The 14,253-nt window shown below is 37.1% G+C and overlaps 1 protein-coding gene across 3 annotated transcripts in view; it reads left to right on the top strand.

The window, feature by feature from the left end:
- GOLGA3 (golgin A3) overlaps positions 1 to 13,754 on the top strand; it is a 28,235-nt gene extending 14,481 nt beyond the window's left edge. For 2 of the 3 annotated variants that reach the window (XM_034068260.1, XM_034068258.1), the window contains exons 12-23: positions 867 to 1,130; positions 1,654 to 1,748; positions 2,400 to 2,616; positions 3,391 to 3,534; positions 4,107 to 4,304; positions 4,858 to 4,974; positions 5,424 to 5,563; positions 6,376 to 6,508; positions 6,753 to 6,875; positions 7,344 to 7,508; positions 8,483 to 8,646; positions 9,609 to 13,754. In XM_034068260.1, the coding sequence (XP_033924151.1) occupies positions 867 to 1,130; positions 1,654 to 1,748; positions 2,400 to 2,616; positions 3,391 to 3,534; positions 4,107 to 4,304; positions 4,858 to 4,974; positions 5,424 to 5,563; positions 6,376 to 6,508; positions 6,753 to 6,875; positions 7,344 to 7,508; positions 8,483 to 8,646; positions 9,609 to 9,816 (1,968 nt within the window). In that variant the 3' untranslated portion in view covers positions 9,817 to 13,754. The remainder of the gene's footprint in view (positions 1 to 866; positions 1,131 to 1,653; positions 1,749 to 2,399; positions 2,617 to 3,390; positions 3,535 to 4,106; positions 4,305 to 4,857; positions 4,975 to 5,423; positions 5,564 to 6,375; positions 6,509 to 6,752; positions 6,876 to 7,343; positions 7,509 to 8,482; positions 8,647 to 9,608) is intronic. The other variant, XM_034068259.1, reaches the window with a different exon arrangement.
- Positions 13,755 to 14,253: the final 499 nt, after the last annotated feature.

The raw sequence follows: 14,253 nt of genomic DNA, 5'->3' as shown, positions 1-14,253 counted from the left end.
CTTTGTGACATAATTATAGTTTCTATATTTTGTACAGTTTAATTTTTATCTGTAACTAATGTAAAAGCAGATCCATCAGTGAATTTATGCTTTTGTTGAACTCCAGGGAGTTTGCCAAATGATCCACCATATAATAATCTCTCTCTGGTTTCTTGATGAGATATGCTTTTGCAAAAGCATCCATGAAAATCTTCAAGTGTCGTTGTTTTCCCACAGCTTTGAAAAAAATAGTTGCTTTGGTAATTAGATGGTAAATAAGTGCTTTATTGCAAATTTTACTCTGAATTTGCACAGTTCTGAAACAGTAATTTGAAATTGGTATGTCATGAGCATTGCATATATATGTCCTTTTTTTATAGGCTGGCACCATTAATTTATTGCTTGATTGCTTATTAACCTAGCGTGAAAGGCTGTTTTAGCTTGCTGGGTTTAAGTTTGGGAAGGCTGTTTAAACTGTCATTCACAGTTAAGCTCACTTCTCATGGCAAAAGTTACTATTTGTGTACATGGAATAGTTATTTTTTTTACTATTAGTTTAGCTTAAGAAAATGGCAAATTATTAGTGCAGTTCTATAAAGAATGAAGAAGAGCATCCCATATTGCTATAAAACCTCTTAGTCAGAGGTCTGGGATATTTTTTATGAAATGCTGACATATAGTGGTATTTGATATCAGAGTTTACATTAAAGGCTTTGAACCAGAGTAAATATGTTACAGATGATGATGCTGGTTTGTATTCTTTGATATACACCCTACATCCCCTCCAAACTAAACGAATATCTGTAAATACCTTATAGTAAATTACTCTTAAATTTGTAAAGATGTAACGGAGGTGACAGTGTCCTCTTGAATCTCTTGTGTCCAAGGTAATGGTGGAAGCTTATCGAAGAGATGCAAGTTCTAAGGACCAGCTGATTAGTGAACTAAAAGCTACAAAGAAGCGATTGGACTCAGAAGTGAAAGAGTTAAAACGAGAGCTAATGAAAGTTCAAGTTGAAAAACAGTCGCTTGAATCTGAACATTCAAAACTACAGAAGGAAGTATCTCAGGTTCACCAGCAGATGGTGGAAATAGAAAATCAGCTTCAGTCAGTGCAGAAAGAACGAGATGAAATGGAAACACGCCTACAGGTATGGAAGGTGTTAAGCTTTGGACTTTGAGAGTGTTAGATCCAGGAATATAGCATGTATATGTTGATATTTCTGTTAACTTTTGAAATAAACAGAATGGCCATCTACAAGTTAGGATTCTTGGCTTCATAGGTAATACTGTCTACACATTTGAGCATAAACCTAGCAAAATCCTATAAATACGTGACTGCTTATTAACATCCATGTAAGTGGGGAGAAGTATGCTACAGGTGTGGCAGACATGTGATGTGGAAGCAGTTTCCTTGGTCCCAAAGTGAACTCCATTTGAGGGCAAAGACCAAACTAGAACTCTGTTCATACATGTTGGCAATGATGGCCACAGAGGGAGAATTAAAAGCAGGAATAAAAGGGAAACAAAAAGGATATGGAGAACATTGAAGAAGTTTTCATATTTAGAAATGGAAATAATTCTGAAATTTTATGCTTATTCTTTTCTAATCCAGCATACAGCAAACATGCTTTTGTTCTTACTGTGATGGGTGCTTTTTTCCTTCCTATTAAGTCTTTGCAGTTCGATAAGGAGCAAATGGCATCTCTTGCTGAGGCAAATCAGGCATTGAAACAACAAGTAGAACAAATGCAAGAAGAAGCAAAAAAGTAAGTGTTCATTTAGCACACACAAAAGAACTGCATTTGTTTTTCATAGTCACCTTTTTAGCAATCATTGTTTTCCTGTTCCCTAGTTTTTCCTTTGGGAAATTTAATTAGTCATAGAATCATATCTGTGGCAAAGTGTTCGTTGCATGCTACACAGGAGTTGCAACTGCTCCTCTGCTTTACTTAAGCTTTTAACCAGCATTTTCTGCCATGCATACTGGAGCTAATCACTGACTTTTAGCCTTGACTGGCTAGAATGTTGACATTAGTAAGAACCATTGTTGGTTTGGTTTTTTTTCCACTGGTGATCACAGGGTTTTAGGATATCTGGTAGGATTCTTACTCTAAATTCCATGTTATTTTTAGAGAGAGTAGTATATATTCCTTCATATTGGAGTTTTAGTAATTATGACAAAACTCTCAATTACTATATGTGTTTTCTTAGAATGTTACAGAGTCTTCAAGGTATGGTCTTGCGGAGGGCCAGATTGTACCTTAGCAACCTGATGGCTTTCTCTAATAAAGTGGGTAACTCTGGGACAAGGACAGAGAGGCAGATGTTGGGTTTTGTTAGGCTATGTGAAGAATTAATCCTTTAGTACTGTTTTCAGGCAGTTTTAACCTGATGTTTTATTTTAACTTTCACTCTAGGGCCATTACTGAGCAGAAACAGAAGATGAAGCGTCTAGGGTCAGATCTGACGAGTGCTCAGAAAGAGATGAAAGCAAAACATAAAGCCTATGAAAATGCAGTTGGCATTCTTAGTCGTCGGCTGCAGGAATCTCTGGCTGCAAAGGAATCTGCTGAAGCAGAGTTGAGCAAACTAAAAACACAGATCACTGATGGTGGAAACAACCAGATTGCTCAAGTATGCAGGTGTCTTTTAACACTTGTTTAGTACAAGGACAGAGCTATCTTGGTATTAAATTAAAGTCTTGAAATATTATTTTACACTGAAGGGATTGAAAGTATTTGGAATATAAAGCTAGATAAGGGTATGGTATCAGTGTTCTGAGCACTGAGAATTTTGTTAACTACATCTGAGGGAGGTGATTTAGCCGCCTTTGCTTGCTTTGATGAGGATTTTTCCTTAATTTTACTTGCATCTTTCAGGTTATCAATTGTAATCCAAGCTCAAGAGGATCGTCAGCCTTAGTGCTAAATTTCTGGATGAATTTCTATTGTTGGGTTGTTCTTTGGTGTGGTTTCTTCTTGTTGTTTTGGAGTTTTGTTGTTCTGGGGTTTTTTTGTGTGTGTGTTTTTTTGTGGGTTTTTTTTTTTTTTTACTAAGGACTCAGCATCTGAAGATTTTTCCAAAATTCTAACTCTTACTACTTTTTTTTTTTTCATCATTGACAATTAAAGGTTCCTGAGGGTAATTCATTTAAGTTATGTCTATGGTTAGAAAATTAATTTACTGGGGGAAGCTCAAAATTCCTTGAACCAATGGAGCAAGATATCAAGTGCACTAACAGCAGCAGCTGGATGCAAGGGTGGAAAGATTTGAGCAAGACCTTTTACATTAAGCACTGGCACCTCACTTAGCTTTTGCTAGAGAAGTACACTTTTTAACTAAAACAAAATTACTCCTGTAGATGAGTGATATATTTATTAATTACACTTGTGATCCATTTGTCTTTAGGAAAGGATTCAAGCTCTGGAGACAGAATTGCAAGCTGTTAGCAGCAGTAAGATGATGCTGGAAAAAGAGCTGCAAGAAGTGATTTCACTTACCAGCCAGGAGCTTGAAGAATACAGAGAGAAAGTGCTGGAACTTGAGGATGAGGTGATTGCTTGAATTTGCATGGTAGATGGGAAGGTGACAGTAAAAAGTGCCCAAAAGGCAGGGAGAAATTTTAGTAACATAATCCTATTCCAACAGTGTAGGAAATCAGAATCTTACATAGGAAACTTGGTGTCAGTGATATTTGCTGATTTTGTTGCCCTGTGCTGGTTCTTCGTGGTTTCGTGAGTCATCATCATATAAGGGAAAAGAAGAAGAGAGAGAAAAGTAGTTCCTGTATCAGATACCAGCTTTATCTGGTCATGAGACAGAGAGGATGCATGAATCATTATCTTTTGAAACTATCTGGAGTCATGGATGCTCAGTGATTTTGAGGACAGGGTGGTGGTGTTCAGTTGCACAAAAAATTGCATGTATCAGCTACTCATGATCTACACCTGAACAGTACTCCTGGATTCTGCTTTCTAGCAAGCATTGTAGGCTTTCACAAGGAAAAAATAAAATACCTAACCGAACTAACTTTAAGGTGTTCATTTAAAAAAAAGAAAAAAAGAAAACTAAGAGAAATGGATATGCTTGATTTGGTTGTTGTTTTTCTCTTCCTTTGGCTATAGCTTCAGGAATCTAGAGGCTTCAGGAAGAAGATAAAACGCTTAGAAGAAATTAATAAGAAGTTGGCCCTTGAACTGGAGCATGAACGTGGAAAACTTACAGGTCTTAGTCAGTCCAATGCTGCTTTGCGGGAACACAATAATATCCTTGAAACAGCACTAGCAAAAAGAGAGGCAGACTTGGTACAACTGAACCTACAGGTATTTGACCTTTTAATGTTATATCTTCAGAGGGGAATTAGCTCATATTTCCAATAACAGGGTGTAGACATCTTCACTCATTTGATACAAAGATTGTGCATTTTCTCCAGGTCTGGATCTCCCATGTGTTGTATAACAGAAGTAATACAGGGGGCTAAACAAGAGATCAGAAATGAGTATTTGCACTAAACAGAGTGGGGGGGTGCTGGGGGGGAAAACATGCTAAAAACATTTGCAATAGTGAAAGTGTGGCTTACTTAAGTTAGTTGGAACATAAACACTGTTACTTATAGATTCAATGAGATGCGTGATATTTATGCCAATAGTACCTATTTGTGGCATATAAGCAAATGGAAATATAGGCAATGAGCTACCATTTAACCATAGCTACTTTTAAGCTTGAAGGGTACCATAAGGCAAGAGCCATCAGCAAACAGCAGAGAGGAGTTCTACAGTCCCTGAATTGGTTTGTGTTTCTATTTCCTCTGCTGGCATTTCTCGTCTTCCAGTGAGCCCACACAAAATATGTGTGTGTTTTTGTGATGTGATACAGGTTCAGGCTGTCTTAAAGCGGAAAGAGGAAGAGGATCAGCAAATGCAACAACTTATTCAAGCTTTGCAGGCTTCCTTAGAGAAAGAAAAGTTAAAAGTTAAAGATCTTAAGAAGCAGGTAATGTCTTTTATGTGCTTAAAAGGTGGTTTAATGTATTTGAAAAGTAACTTGAAACAAAATACATGCTTTATGACATACTGCTTTCTGCAGGGTCTCCCTCATGATAGCCAGTGGCTGATGTCTTTTCTGTTATGCCCTGCATTAGGCATGCTCACTGACTATCAGGAAAGTTCCGTTATGACTTGTAATGTATGGGATGCATCCTGCAGTGGTGATAATTCCCAATGAAGAAGCAGAAGCAAAATGTTTCTTCTGCTATATACAGTTAACTGCCATTAGCATTAGTAAAGAAAACACTAATAATAAGGTTTTTTAAGCAAGAAGAAAAGTATTAACAGCTGCACAGCTTCCTCCTTGGTTAGTTTTATACCCCTTTAGTCTAGCTCTGTTTATGATTCACCTACAGTGATAAACCAGAGGAAAACTGCGTCTCTTTTTTGTGGCAGGAAGCAGCAGCCAAAGCAGATGCAGCACATAACCGCCGTCATTACAGAGCTGCTGCGCTCGAGCTCAGTGAAATCAAGAAAGAGCTACATGCCAAAGAACTGCTTGTCCAAGCCCTTCAGGCTGAAGTGGACAAACTGCAGTAAGTAAATGTCCAAGCTTTTAGAGAATAGTAAATAAATTCTCTGAAAAGGCAGAGAATCTATGGAAAAACATGTTGGTGAATTTTTGGTTTTGCCACTCTGTAGTGGATTATGCTGAAATGGACCAAAGCTGAGTCTGACCGTAAGGTACATGTTTGGACTTCAGGCAAATACTTGCAGTTTTGTGTCTCTTCCTAAGTCAGTTAGACCTGAAGTGTGCTGTGTTTGGACTTCACCATCTGCTTTTTTCACAGTTTCAACACAGATATCTATTTCATGTTACTAGTAAGAATTCACACCTCATATATATATACTATTATTATTCTGTCTTTCATATCCCTGAGGTACTATATAGAGGATGAATTTGATTGTTGAATATATTCCACAATATATTATAATTCAATTTGGTTTCTTGTATAGAAAATAATTTCTTATAATGTAAGAAACTATCAAACCTGTATGAGATACAGAGTTAAACCTATTCCTCTGAAAACAAAAGCAAAATTCCAGTCAGATTTTTTTCTGTTGTTACTACATAATCTGTTGTTTGTAGCTGGACTCTTACCAGAGCTCAAGGATTGGGGTTTTTTTTTCACTGTATCATGGTATGTTAATGCACCTGTCTCATAAAAAAGTCTTTTTGTGATTTAACTCTTGCTGTGAATGTGTTGGCAAAGCCTTCATTCAAAGCTATAATTAACCAGGTTCCATACACTGTCATGTCATTTATAGTTACATAGCTAACCCAGTGAAGTGCATGTTTTAAAGGACAGATTGAATAACGGCTGTGTCTTTTAATTGTACTGTGCAGGGTAGAGGATGAAAAACATTCCCAGGAGGTATCACAGTTTCAAGAAGAGCTGGCAGAAGCCAGGTCTCAGCTCCAGCTTTTGCAGAAGCAGCTGGATAACAAGCTTAGTGAACAGCCTGTAGGAAGCCAAGAGGTAAAACCTGCATATTTACAGTGTTTATCCTTCTTTATGATGTGTTTCATAACTTCACTTGTCTTTAACTCTACATATTTTAATGAAGTTTTGCTAGGTTTTCTTAGAACCTGTCAGGGTTCATGAGACAATAATACATTTCAGATTTTGTGGTTGATTGCACCTATAGATAATTCTAAAGATGCTGGTTTATTTTGTTTTGTGTTTTCCTCTTTCCTGCCCTTCCTGCCCCCTGCTGTGGTAGGTGGAAGACCTAAAGTGGGAAGTAGAACAAAAAGAAAGAGAAATTGAAACACTTAAGCAGCAGTTGGATATGAGTGAACAGCGCAGCCACAAAGAGTTAGAAGGGATACAAGTTGCCTTGCAGGTAATCTTGGTGGAGATTCTGATGCTTAACTGGTATTGTTGTATTAAAATAATATTTTTATTTTTTAAAAGCATTCTATACTGATACTTTTTTTGATAAATTTTTATTCGTAAGAACTTAAATCACTATATGTTTTGCAGTCTTTATTTTTCTCAGTTTTACTTTGACTGTACTGTTAGCTTCTGGCTGGACTTGATGAATCAACCAACCTAGCTGATTCTGTGATTCTGTGGTTCTTCTTTCCTTGACCTTATGCCAAAAAAATAGTCTACTGACTTTTTTTTTTTTAATCTGACTTCTGGTTTTTCTGCCAGGGCAGATTGATTTCAAACAGCAGTGTTCTGTGCTGTTCCTTTTTCTAGTTTCCCCTAGAAATTGGAAAAAAATAATATATATGAAAACATCAGTTGACTGGAACTTTTATACCATTTCTCTTTGTCACACTGATTCTCTTCTTTTACTATTTAGAATATTAAGACTGAGTTGGAAATGGTGAGGGAAGACCTGTCAGTGACTCGGAAGGATAAGTTTATGCTTCAGGCTAAAGTGACTGAACTGAAGAACAGCATGAAGTCACTGCTGCAGCAGAACCAGCAACTGAAGCTGGACTTGAAGCATGGCAAAATGAAGAAGGTATTTAGGAAGAGTACATGTTGTAGGATACTAGAGAATACTCTACTAATGCTCTTAAATTTAAGTACCAGAAAATACTCTGTTGCAGGAAGCCTGGTGAAAACTCTGAACTAAAATGCCTGCCTGTCATAGACTTCCTGATGTCTTGTATCTAAATGATAAATACATGAAGACTTGCAGGCAAAAGTAAATATACTGATCTTGACTTCCCACCTTTTATTTCAGAAGTCTTTGTGTTAGGTGTAGTATTTTACATTTGCATTTAGACTTATAAAACAAGGAAGTTACCACTTGAATTATGACTCATGGGCAAATATGGAGTTAGTATCTTCTTATCGTTAATGTCTACCTAATGTTTATGTGCCTGTCCTCTCCATACAGTCTAGTTTTATATCCTTTCACAATTTTAGAAACTAGCTACTAGTGGTTTGAGTTTTCTGATCTGCTACTAGTACACAGAAAATCCAGTAATAGGAGTCCCCTTGTTCTTTCCCTCTCTGAAGTAATCCTCTCACTTAGTGAGACAGGATTTTGTATGGAAGCCTCTGTTTCATTCTTTTAGACATTGGTTCTGATACCTCATTCTGCAGGTTCCAGAATTTCCAAAAGGATTAATTTGATTGTACTTAAGTCTTTTTTTTTTTAATTCTCTTAGCTATACTGATAGAATATTATTAAAATATTTGTGAAGATCCAGGGCATTAGCTTTAAAATCTTCCTGGTTTTATTTCTTTAGTAGTTCTTGAGTAGGTCCTTCTAAATGCTGTTTGTTTACTTAGGAGTATGGCTAGCAGATGGCATCAGGTTAGGAACTTTTGCCTGAGACCCATGAATGTGCTCCTGATTTCTGCTTTGTAAGGCATATATGTACCACTATTGTGATGTGAGATTCTTCATCATGGTAAAAATGACACTGATGAAATAATGTCTTTGTATTTTGGGCTGTTCTTTTTTTTTTTTTTTCCTTCAACCAGAAGAAGGAACTAAAAGGAGAGAATAACTCTTCAAATCCTGTGACTCCAGTCAAGATTCCTGATTGTCCAGTGCCTGCTGCCTTGCTGGAAGAACTGCTAAAACCATCGACAGCTGTGAGCAAGGAGCCTTTAAAAAATCTGAACAGCTGTCTCCGGCAATTAAAGTATGACCTGTTGTTTTCAACTATATTAAATAATCTTAAAAATGTTTCTAAAAAACAGCTGCCAGCCTAAAGAAAAAAAAGATTTTTAATGATTTTCCTCTTGTTGGGACTATATTTGGGACAGTAGGATGTTCTGTCGCTCTGCTTGCTTATATAGTAATGAAATAGAGAAAGAACTCTTTACAGCAAACTAGGCAAAATGTCCATCCTAAATTATGCACAGCAGAACAAACTGGAAACAGCTGTTTCTAGTTGTTCTTGCTGGTGGTGAAGATGGTGTTTCTTCAGAACATCAGAAGGCTCCTCATGATAGTAGACAGGGAATGTATTAATAAGAAACTTCTATAGAAGTTTATTCTGCCAAAAAGTATGTTTTCAGATCTTCCCTTAGAAGGTTGCACATGAGATTCTGAACAACTTTCAGAAGATGGGGAGTTCAGGCTTATTAGGAGAACTGAACTGCTATTATCACCTCTGTTTGTTTGAGGGGAGTGACCTGTGATAATGTTCTATGATCCTCTGCTACTAGACTAGTTGCTTTGCTAAGCTGGTGTCTGACTAAAGTCATAATGCGTTTCCTTATTTTTCAGTGCTGCTTTCCTCATCTCTGCCTCACCTGTATGCTTTCATACTTGCAGAAGTACCATGTTCATCAAGTTGCAGTCACTAAGTACCTTTACTGAGGGAACAGTGCTGCATCATCCCTGGCAATGAGTATGCGCAGCAAAGGAACTGCTGCATTGTTGGCCCTTAGTTTTGAACTAAGCTTATTGTAGTTTTGCTCTTTAATTGAAGACAATTTCTAAGTTTCCTGTAGACCCCTTTGTCTTGTATACAGCTATAGTATAGATAGTCTTGGGGTAGATATCAAGACTCAGAATAGTAATTTTGTGATCTTGCATTCAGCAGTTAGCTTTCTGTTTGTTAATTTTTGCTTTTTTTGTTCTCTATAATTTTGAAAGGCAAGAAATGGACAGCCTTCAGCGTCAGATGGAGGAACACACCATTACAGTACATGAATCAATGTCTTCATGGACTCAGATTGAAGGGCAACTAGTGGACTTTATTTCTACCAGTCCTGCAACTGCATCAGACCAGCAGGAGGTTCCTATCGTAGATGAAAAGAAACAGAACTGTAGTGTTAGTGACCAGGAAGCTCTGTCACTATAACTCCCTTATCAGTTGTCTTTCTTCCTATTGCTTTAAGTATGTAAACAAATCTTTATTGAAGTTATTTATTTATTTCGTTTTTAAGAACGGTGTTTCAAAGTTGTGCTTTTGCCTGTAGAAGCAAAGGACATGGTTTTGAGAAACTGGTGTAACATTAAATGCAGAACATGCTATTCCAAGGGTTTGTTTCAAACCTTACCATAATAATTCTGTTATGTTGGGGGCTTCCAAGTGGTGAATCTAGCTCATTTTGGTGTTGAGACATTCAGATGAAGGTGTAAAATGAGGTCAAGAGGAGCATCTGGTTCCAACTCTGTATTTGTTCAATCTGAGTGAGTTTGTTAAGGAATGATTATTAATAATATGGTATCTGGGGTTTGTTGTTTGTTTTGCTTAAATGTGGGGTGTGTTTGGTTTTGGTTTTTTTTCCCCATATCTTGGGTTGTATCCAAATCATAGGGAAAAATTAAGTTCTGCTCACATTCGGCCATTACCGTTAGTTGAGAACTTCCTCTGTCATCCCTCCTATAATGTCTTATTCTTGAAGCTTGGGTTATAGATATCTTTATATAAAGAAAAAAAAATCATTTGAAGCCATTTCTAGTTACAAAGATGACCTCTGACCTACAGCAAAAGAAAAGACTGTAATGACAAGCAATGCAGAGCAGAATGTACTGTTGACAGATCTGCCTGGGATGTTTTCTGAAGTATCAGTTTTTCTCTTACAGTCACAGGCCAGTAGGGAGCTTTGCTTCACTGCACAAACACTTCTTGCACCTTTTTAGTTCAACTTTTGAAGTAGACACCCTTGAAACAAGGTATGTGTGTAATATATACATATATATATATAAGAAATAATTTTTTGACTCTGAATATCTGTTCTAATATGCTTATATACTGTAAGATAAGGCTGACATGAGGGGTTTTTGTTACCTGTCGCTGGTTTAATGTTACATTTAAGTTTGCTGGTTTTTGACATACTGTACAAGTGGCTTAGGAAAATTAGCCCCTAAAGCCAGAGCTTTTAGAAATGTAATTATTTTTACTTTAAAAGACAAAATTATAATGCCTGTAAAATTATTATTTTTATTAGCTTTATCTTCTCCCACACTTTCCCTACTTACTGCACCCTCTATTACAAAGTGACAGTCATGAATGGAAACATGAGTACTGTGGTAGCCCCTCTGCAGAGCATCTTGACTGGATTATTATGAAAGCAGGCCACTCTAGATTCCTTTGCCTTTGATCCTGTTGCTCCATGTGACTCCTAGTGCAGCAGTGAGCCTGCCCTTTCCTTCAAAGATTCTGTGTGGAGTGGGACTTTCAGAAATTTAATCAGTTCTATCCCAGATAGTTTGGATTTAAAAAAAACCCAACAATCTCTTAAGTATACAAATAGATGAAGTGGCTGGTGGAGGGAATTCTGGTTTGTGTATTTTTCCAGAGAGACTGTTGCTGCTTTTAGATGGATTTGGTTGATGCAGGGGAATGATTGTAGCTTGCTTAGCAGTAAGGCAAAAAATAAGCAAAAACCCCAGTCACACCCGTTTAATTTAATCAGACCCATAAATCCGATTTCTTGTAACTACAAATTCAAGATCCAGTCCAGCTGAAGGCTTTGCACTCAGTGTCTATATGGACTGACTTCATGCCCCTCAGCTATTTCACCTTACGTTTTATTGGGATCAAAGTCAAGTGATGCTAGAAGTCGAGGTTTTGAAATTGGTGAAGGAAGAAACGCATTGTCATGGCATTAAGTGCCTGTCAGACAGAATTACCAAACAGTTAAAAGTCAAAAGTTTTACAGATTAGCTTAGATGTATGTTAATGTCTGCATACTGCTGCAGTCTGTTTTGCAGAGTATATGGTACTGATTATCTCACTGCTGTCATGTTCTTGAAGTTGCCTGTATATTAAGCTTGAAGAAAAAAACCCAGCACAGTATTGTTACAAAGTTAAAAGTATGTAATGAATAATATATTCAGCATAAAAAAAGTTTTCAAACGTTCAGGATTTTAAATAAACTTAACACATGTTCAGCATTAATGTTGCTGTTCATTTTAGTAAATACACTGCTTACAGTTAGGAATCCATTATGTTTTAATCTCTGAAGTTTGGTAACACTTGTATGGACAAAGTTTTTATCTGGTATCAAAGAAACCAGAATTGTTAGAAACCTTCATAGCTCTTCAGAATGTCTGCTCTTCTCTCCTTTTTGTATAAATAATCATACTGCATTCTGTTTTCAGTGCAGTGCTGCATTTTCTCACTAGTTCCTTAAAGACCTCTGAGCTTACACTGTCAAATACCCTTAGGTGCTGTGTGCTTTTCCTTTTTAAGATGAGGGAGCAGTTGTGAAGTGCTCAGGTTACATTTCCACTTGGACATGAGGTATTTTTGGTTTATATTCACCTTGTGTTTTTTCTACAAACAGAAGCACCATGCTATTTACTTCAGTTGAGGACAGATGGTGAGACTTGAGAGTCTAAATGTAGTGAGGTACTAAGTCAAGTTACAGAAGTCAGGGGGAAACCTAGAAGGAGCACACAGCATGTGATAAAAGAAAGGCCTTTTATTTGAAGCTCATAAACTATGTTTTTTAATTATAATGGGAAGTAGTTGCTGTTTTATTAAAAAGCCTCACTCTGAGGTTGAACTTGCTCACGCTACAGAGCTTCAGGTCTCTGCTGTCTAGGCAGTAAGCTAAACTAATGGTAGGAAAGAAAACTGCCTCCCCTTTGCTTGTCACAGCACTGCCAGATGGGAGGACAATCTGAACAATACTCTCTTAAACACTCCATTCTTTTCCAAGCACTGCAATAGAATGTATTTTCTGTTTCTTCAGTGGTTGCTACCTACTAAACCAAGTCTTAGTGAAGGAGAAATGTCACTGCAGTGTGAGTGTGTTTCCCAAGTGATGAAAGTAGGTAAATGCTGCATTACTTTTTCAGATACTGTTGGGTTTTGGGGGACTCTTGAATAATTTTGCATTAAAAAAAACCCCAAACCAAGCAAACCCAAAACATGACCAAAAAAGACCAGCAAACTGTACAATGGGAAAAAACATGTTAGAGTCTCTGTTGTTGCTGAATGCTCCATTCTGTTGTCTTCCAGCTTTCTTGGAAATACATGTGCACTGTATTGGGATCTGTTGAGCCCCTTACCTACTCATACAATGGGGGGATCTGATCCTATACTGTTTATTCAGGCAATACAGTAACTGAAATCTATGAGAATCTCACATGTGTAAGGAGAAGAGTAACATCCGGAATGGAAGTTCTGGTGCTTGCATTTTCATGGATTATGTATTCCTTCATAGGGGAGTGAACTGCAGTGGTATGGATGTTTTAATGTTAGCTATGACAACTTAAAAGGTGCACTGGGGACAGATACTATTATCAGTATATATTTAACTTGAAGATGACACATTCACTACAGGTGATGCAAAAGCTCACGATGTATGTTTTATTAACTTTGCCAGGGAAGTGTGAATAGTTGCATGTGACTTGCTGTGACCAGAGCCTTTAATTATTTTCATGTGAAAGCAATTACTAGTCCAAAGTAATTACTACTGCTCATCAGCTGTCATCTGATCACTCTTGTCTCCTATGCTATTGTGTAACACTTCAGTCTTGGGCAGTAGGGCAGCCTAATTTCCAATACAGATATACAGATTTCTAGGGGAGGGAAAGATATTCTGGATATTGTAAATGAAACACTGTTATGTTTTATACATGACATTCAGTAATGTCTGCTTATGCTGTATTTGTAAAGATAGAAGTTAATCATTTCATGTTCTTGAATGGGTAACCCAGGGGATGGAGGAGTTACACTATGTACAATTAATATTTATGATCATACAAAGCATGTTGATTATAAAAAATAATGTGCATAGGAGTTCCTTTAAAAGTTTTGTGCAATAAACTATTTTTGGTAAAGGGCTCCATGTTGTTTCTACTTCTAAAGAGAAAGTGATGCCATCTTTTTGGGTTTGGACAGTAGTTTTTATGTTCAGGTTTCTGAACATGGTTTATAGTCTTTCAAAATAAGGTGGGTGTTTTTCCTTAAAGGTGGTTATGTTATTGCTGATTTTTTTTTCCACACACCTAAAACAGACTGTGCTTGTATTGCCATTACATTTACTTCTTCCTCAGTTTGCTGAACTTGGCAGGAAGGATATGGTGGATCTCTCTTGGCCTGCATTTGTCAATGTGCACTTTGAGCGTACACAATGAAATGATGCAGAAATCATCTTGAGTTTACTAGCCAACTGCAGTAATGGAGACATGACTGTACTATTAGCATGAGTTCAATGGATGTTGTCAACTTCTTGAAGGCCTGCCATTTTGTCTCACCATTTAAACCAGTAACTGGGCTGCATCTTATTGTACAACTAGCTGTGTACCCATAAGGTAGGTATAGTATCACTAACAAGCT

The sequence above is a fragment of the Melopsittacus undulatus genome, chromosome 12 (genome assembly GCF_012275295.1).
Source record: "Melopsittacus undulatus isolate bMelUnd1 chromosome 12, bMelUnd1.mat.Z, whole genome shotgun sequence".
NCBI lineage: Eukaryota > Metazoa > Chordata > Aves > Psittaciformes > Psittaculidae > Melopsittacus > Melopsittacus undulatus.
The sequence above is the reverse complement of the archived record's forward strand: the minus strand, read 5'-3'. Positions and strand labels throughout refer to the sequence as shown.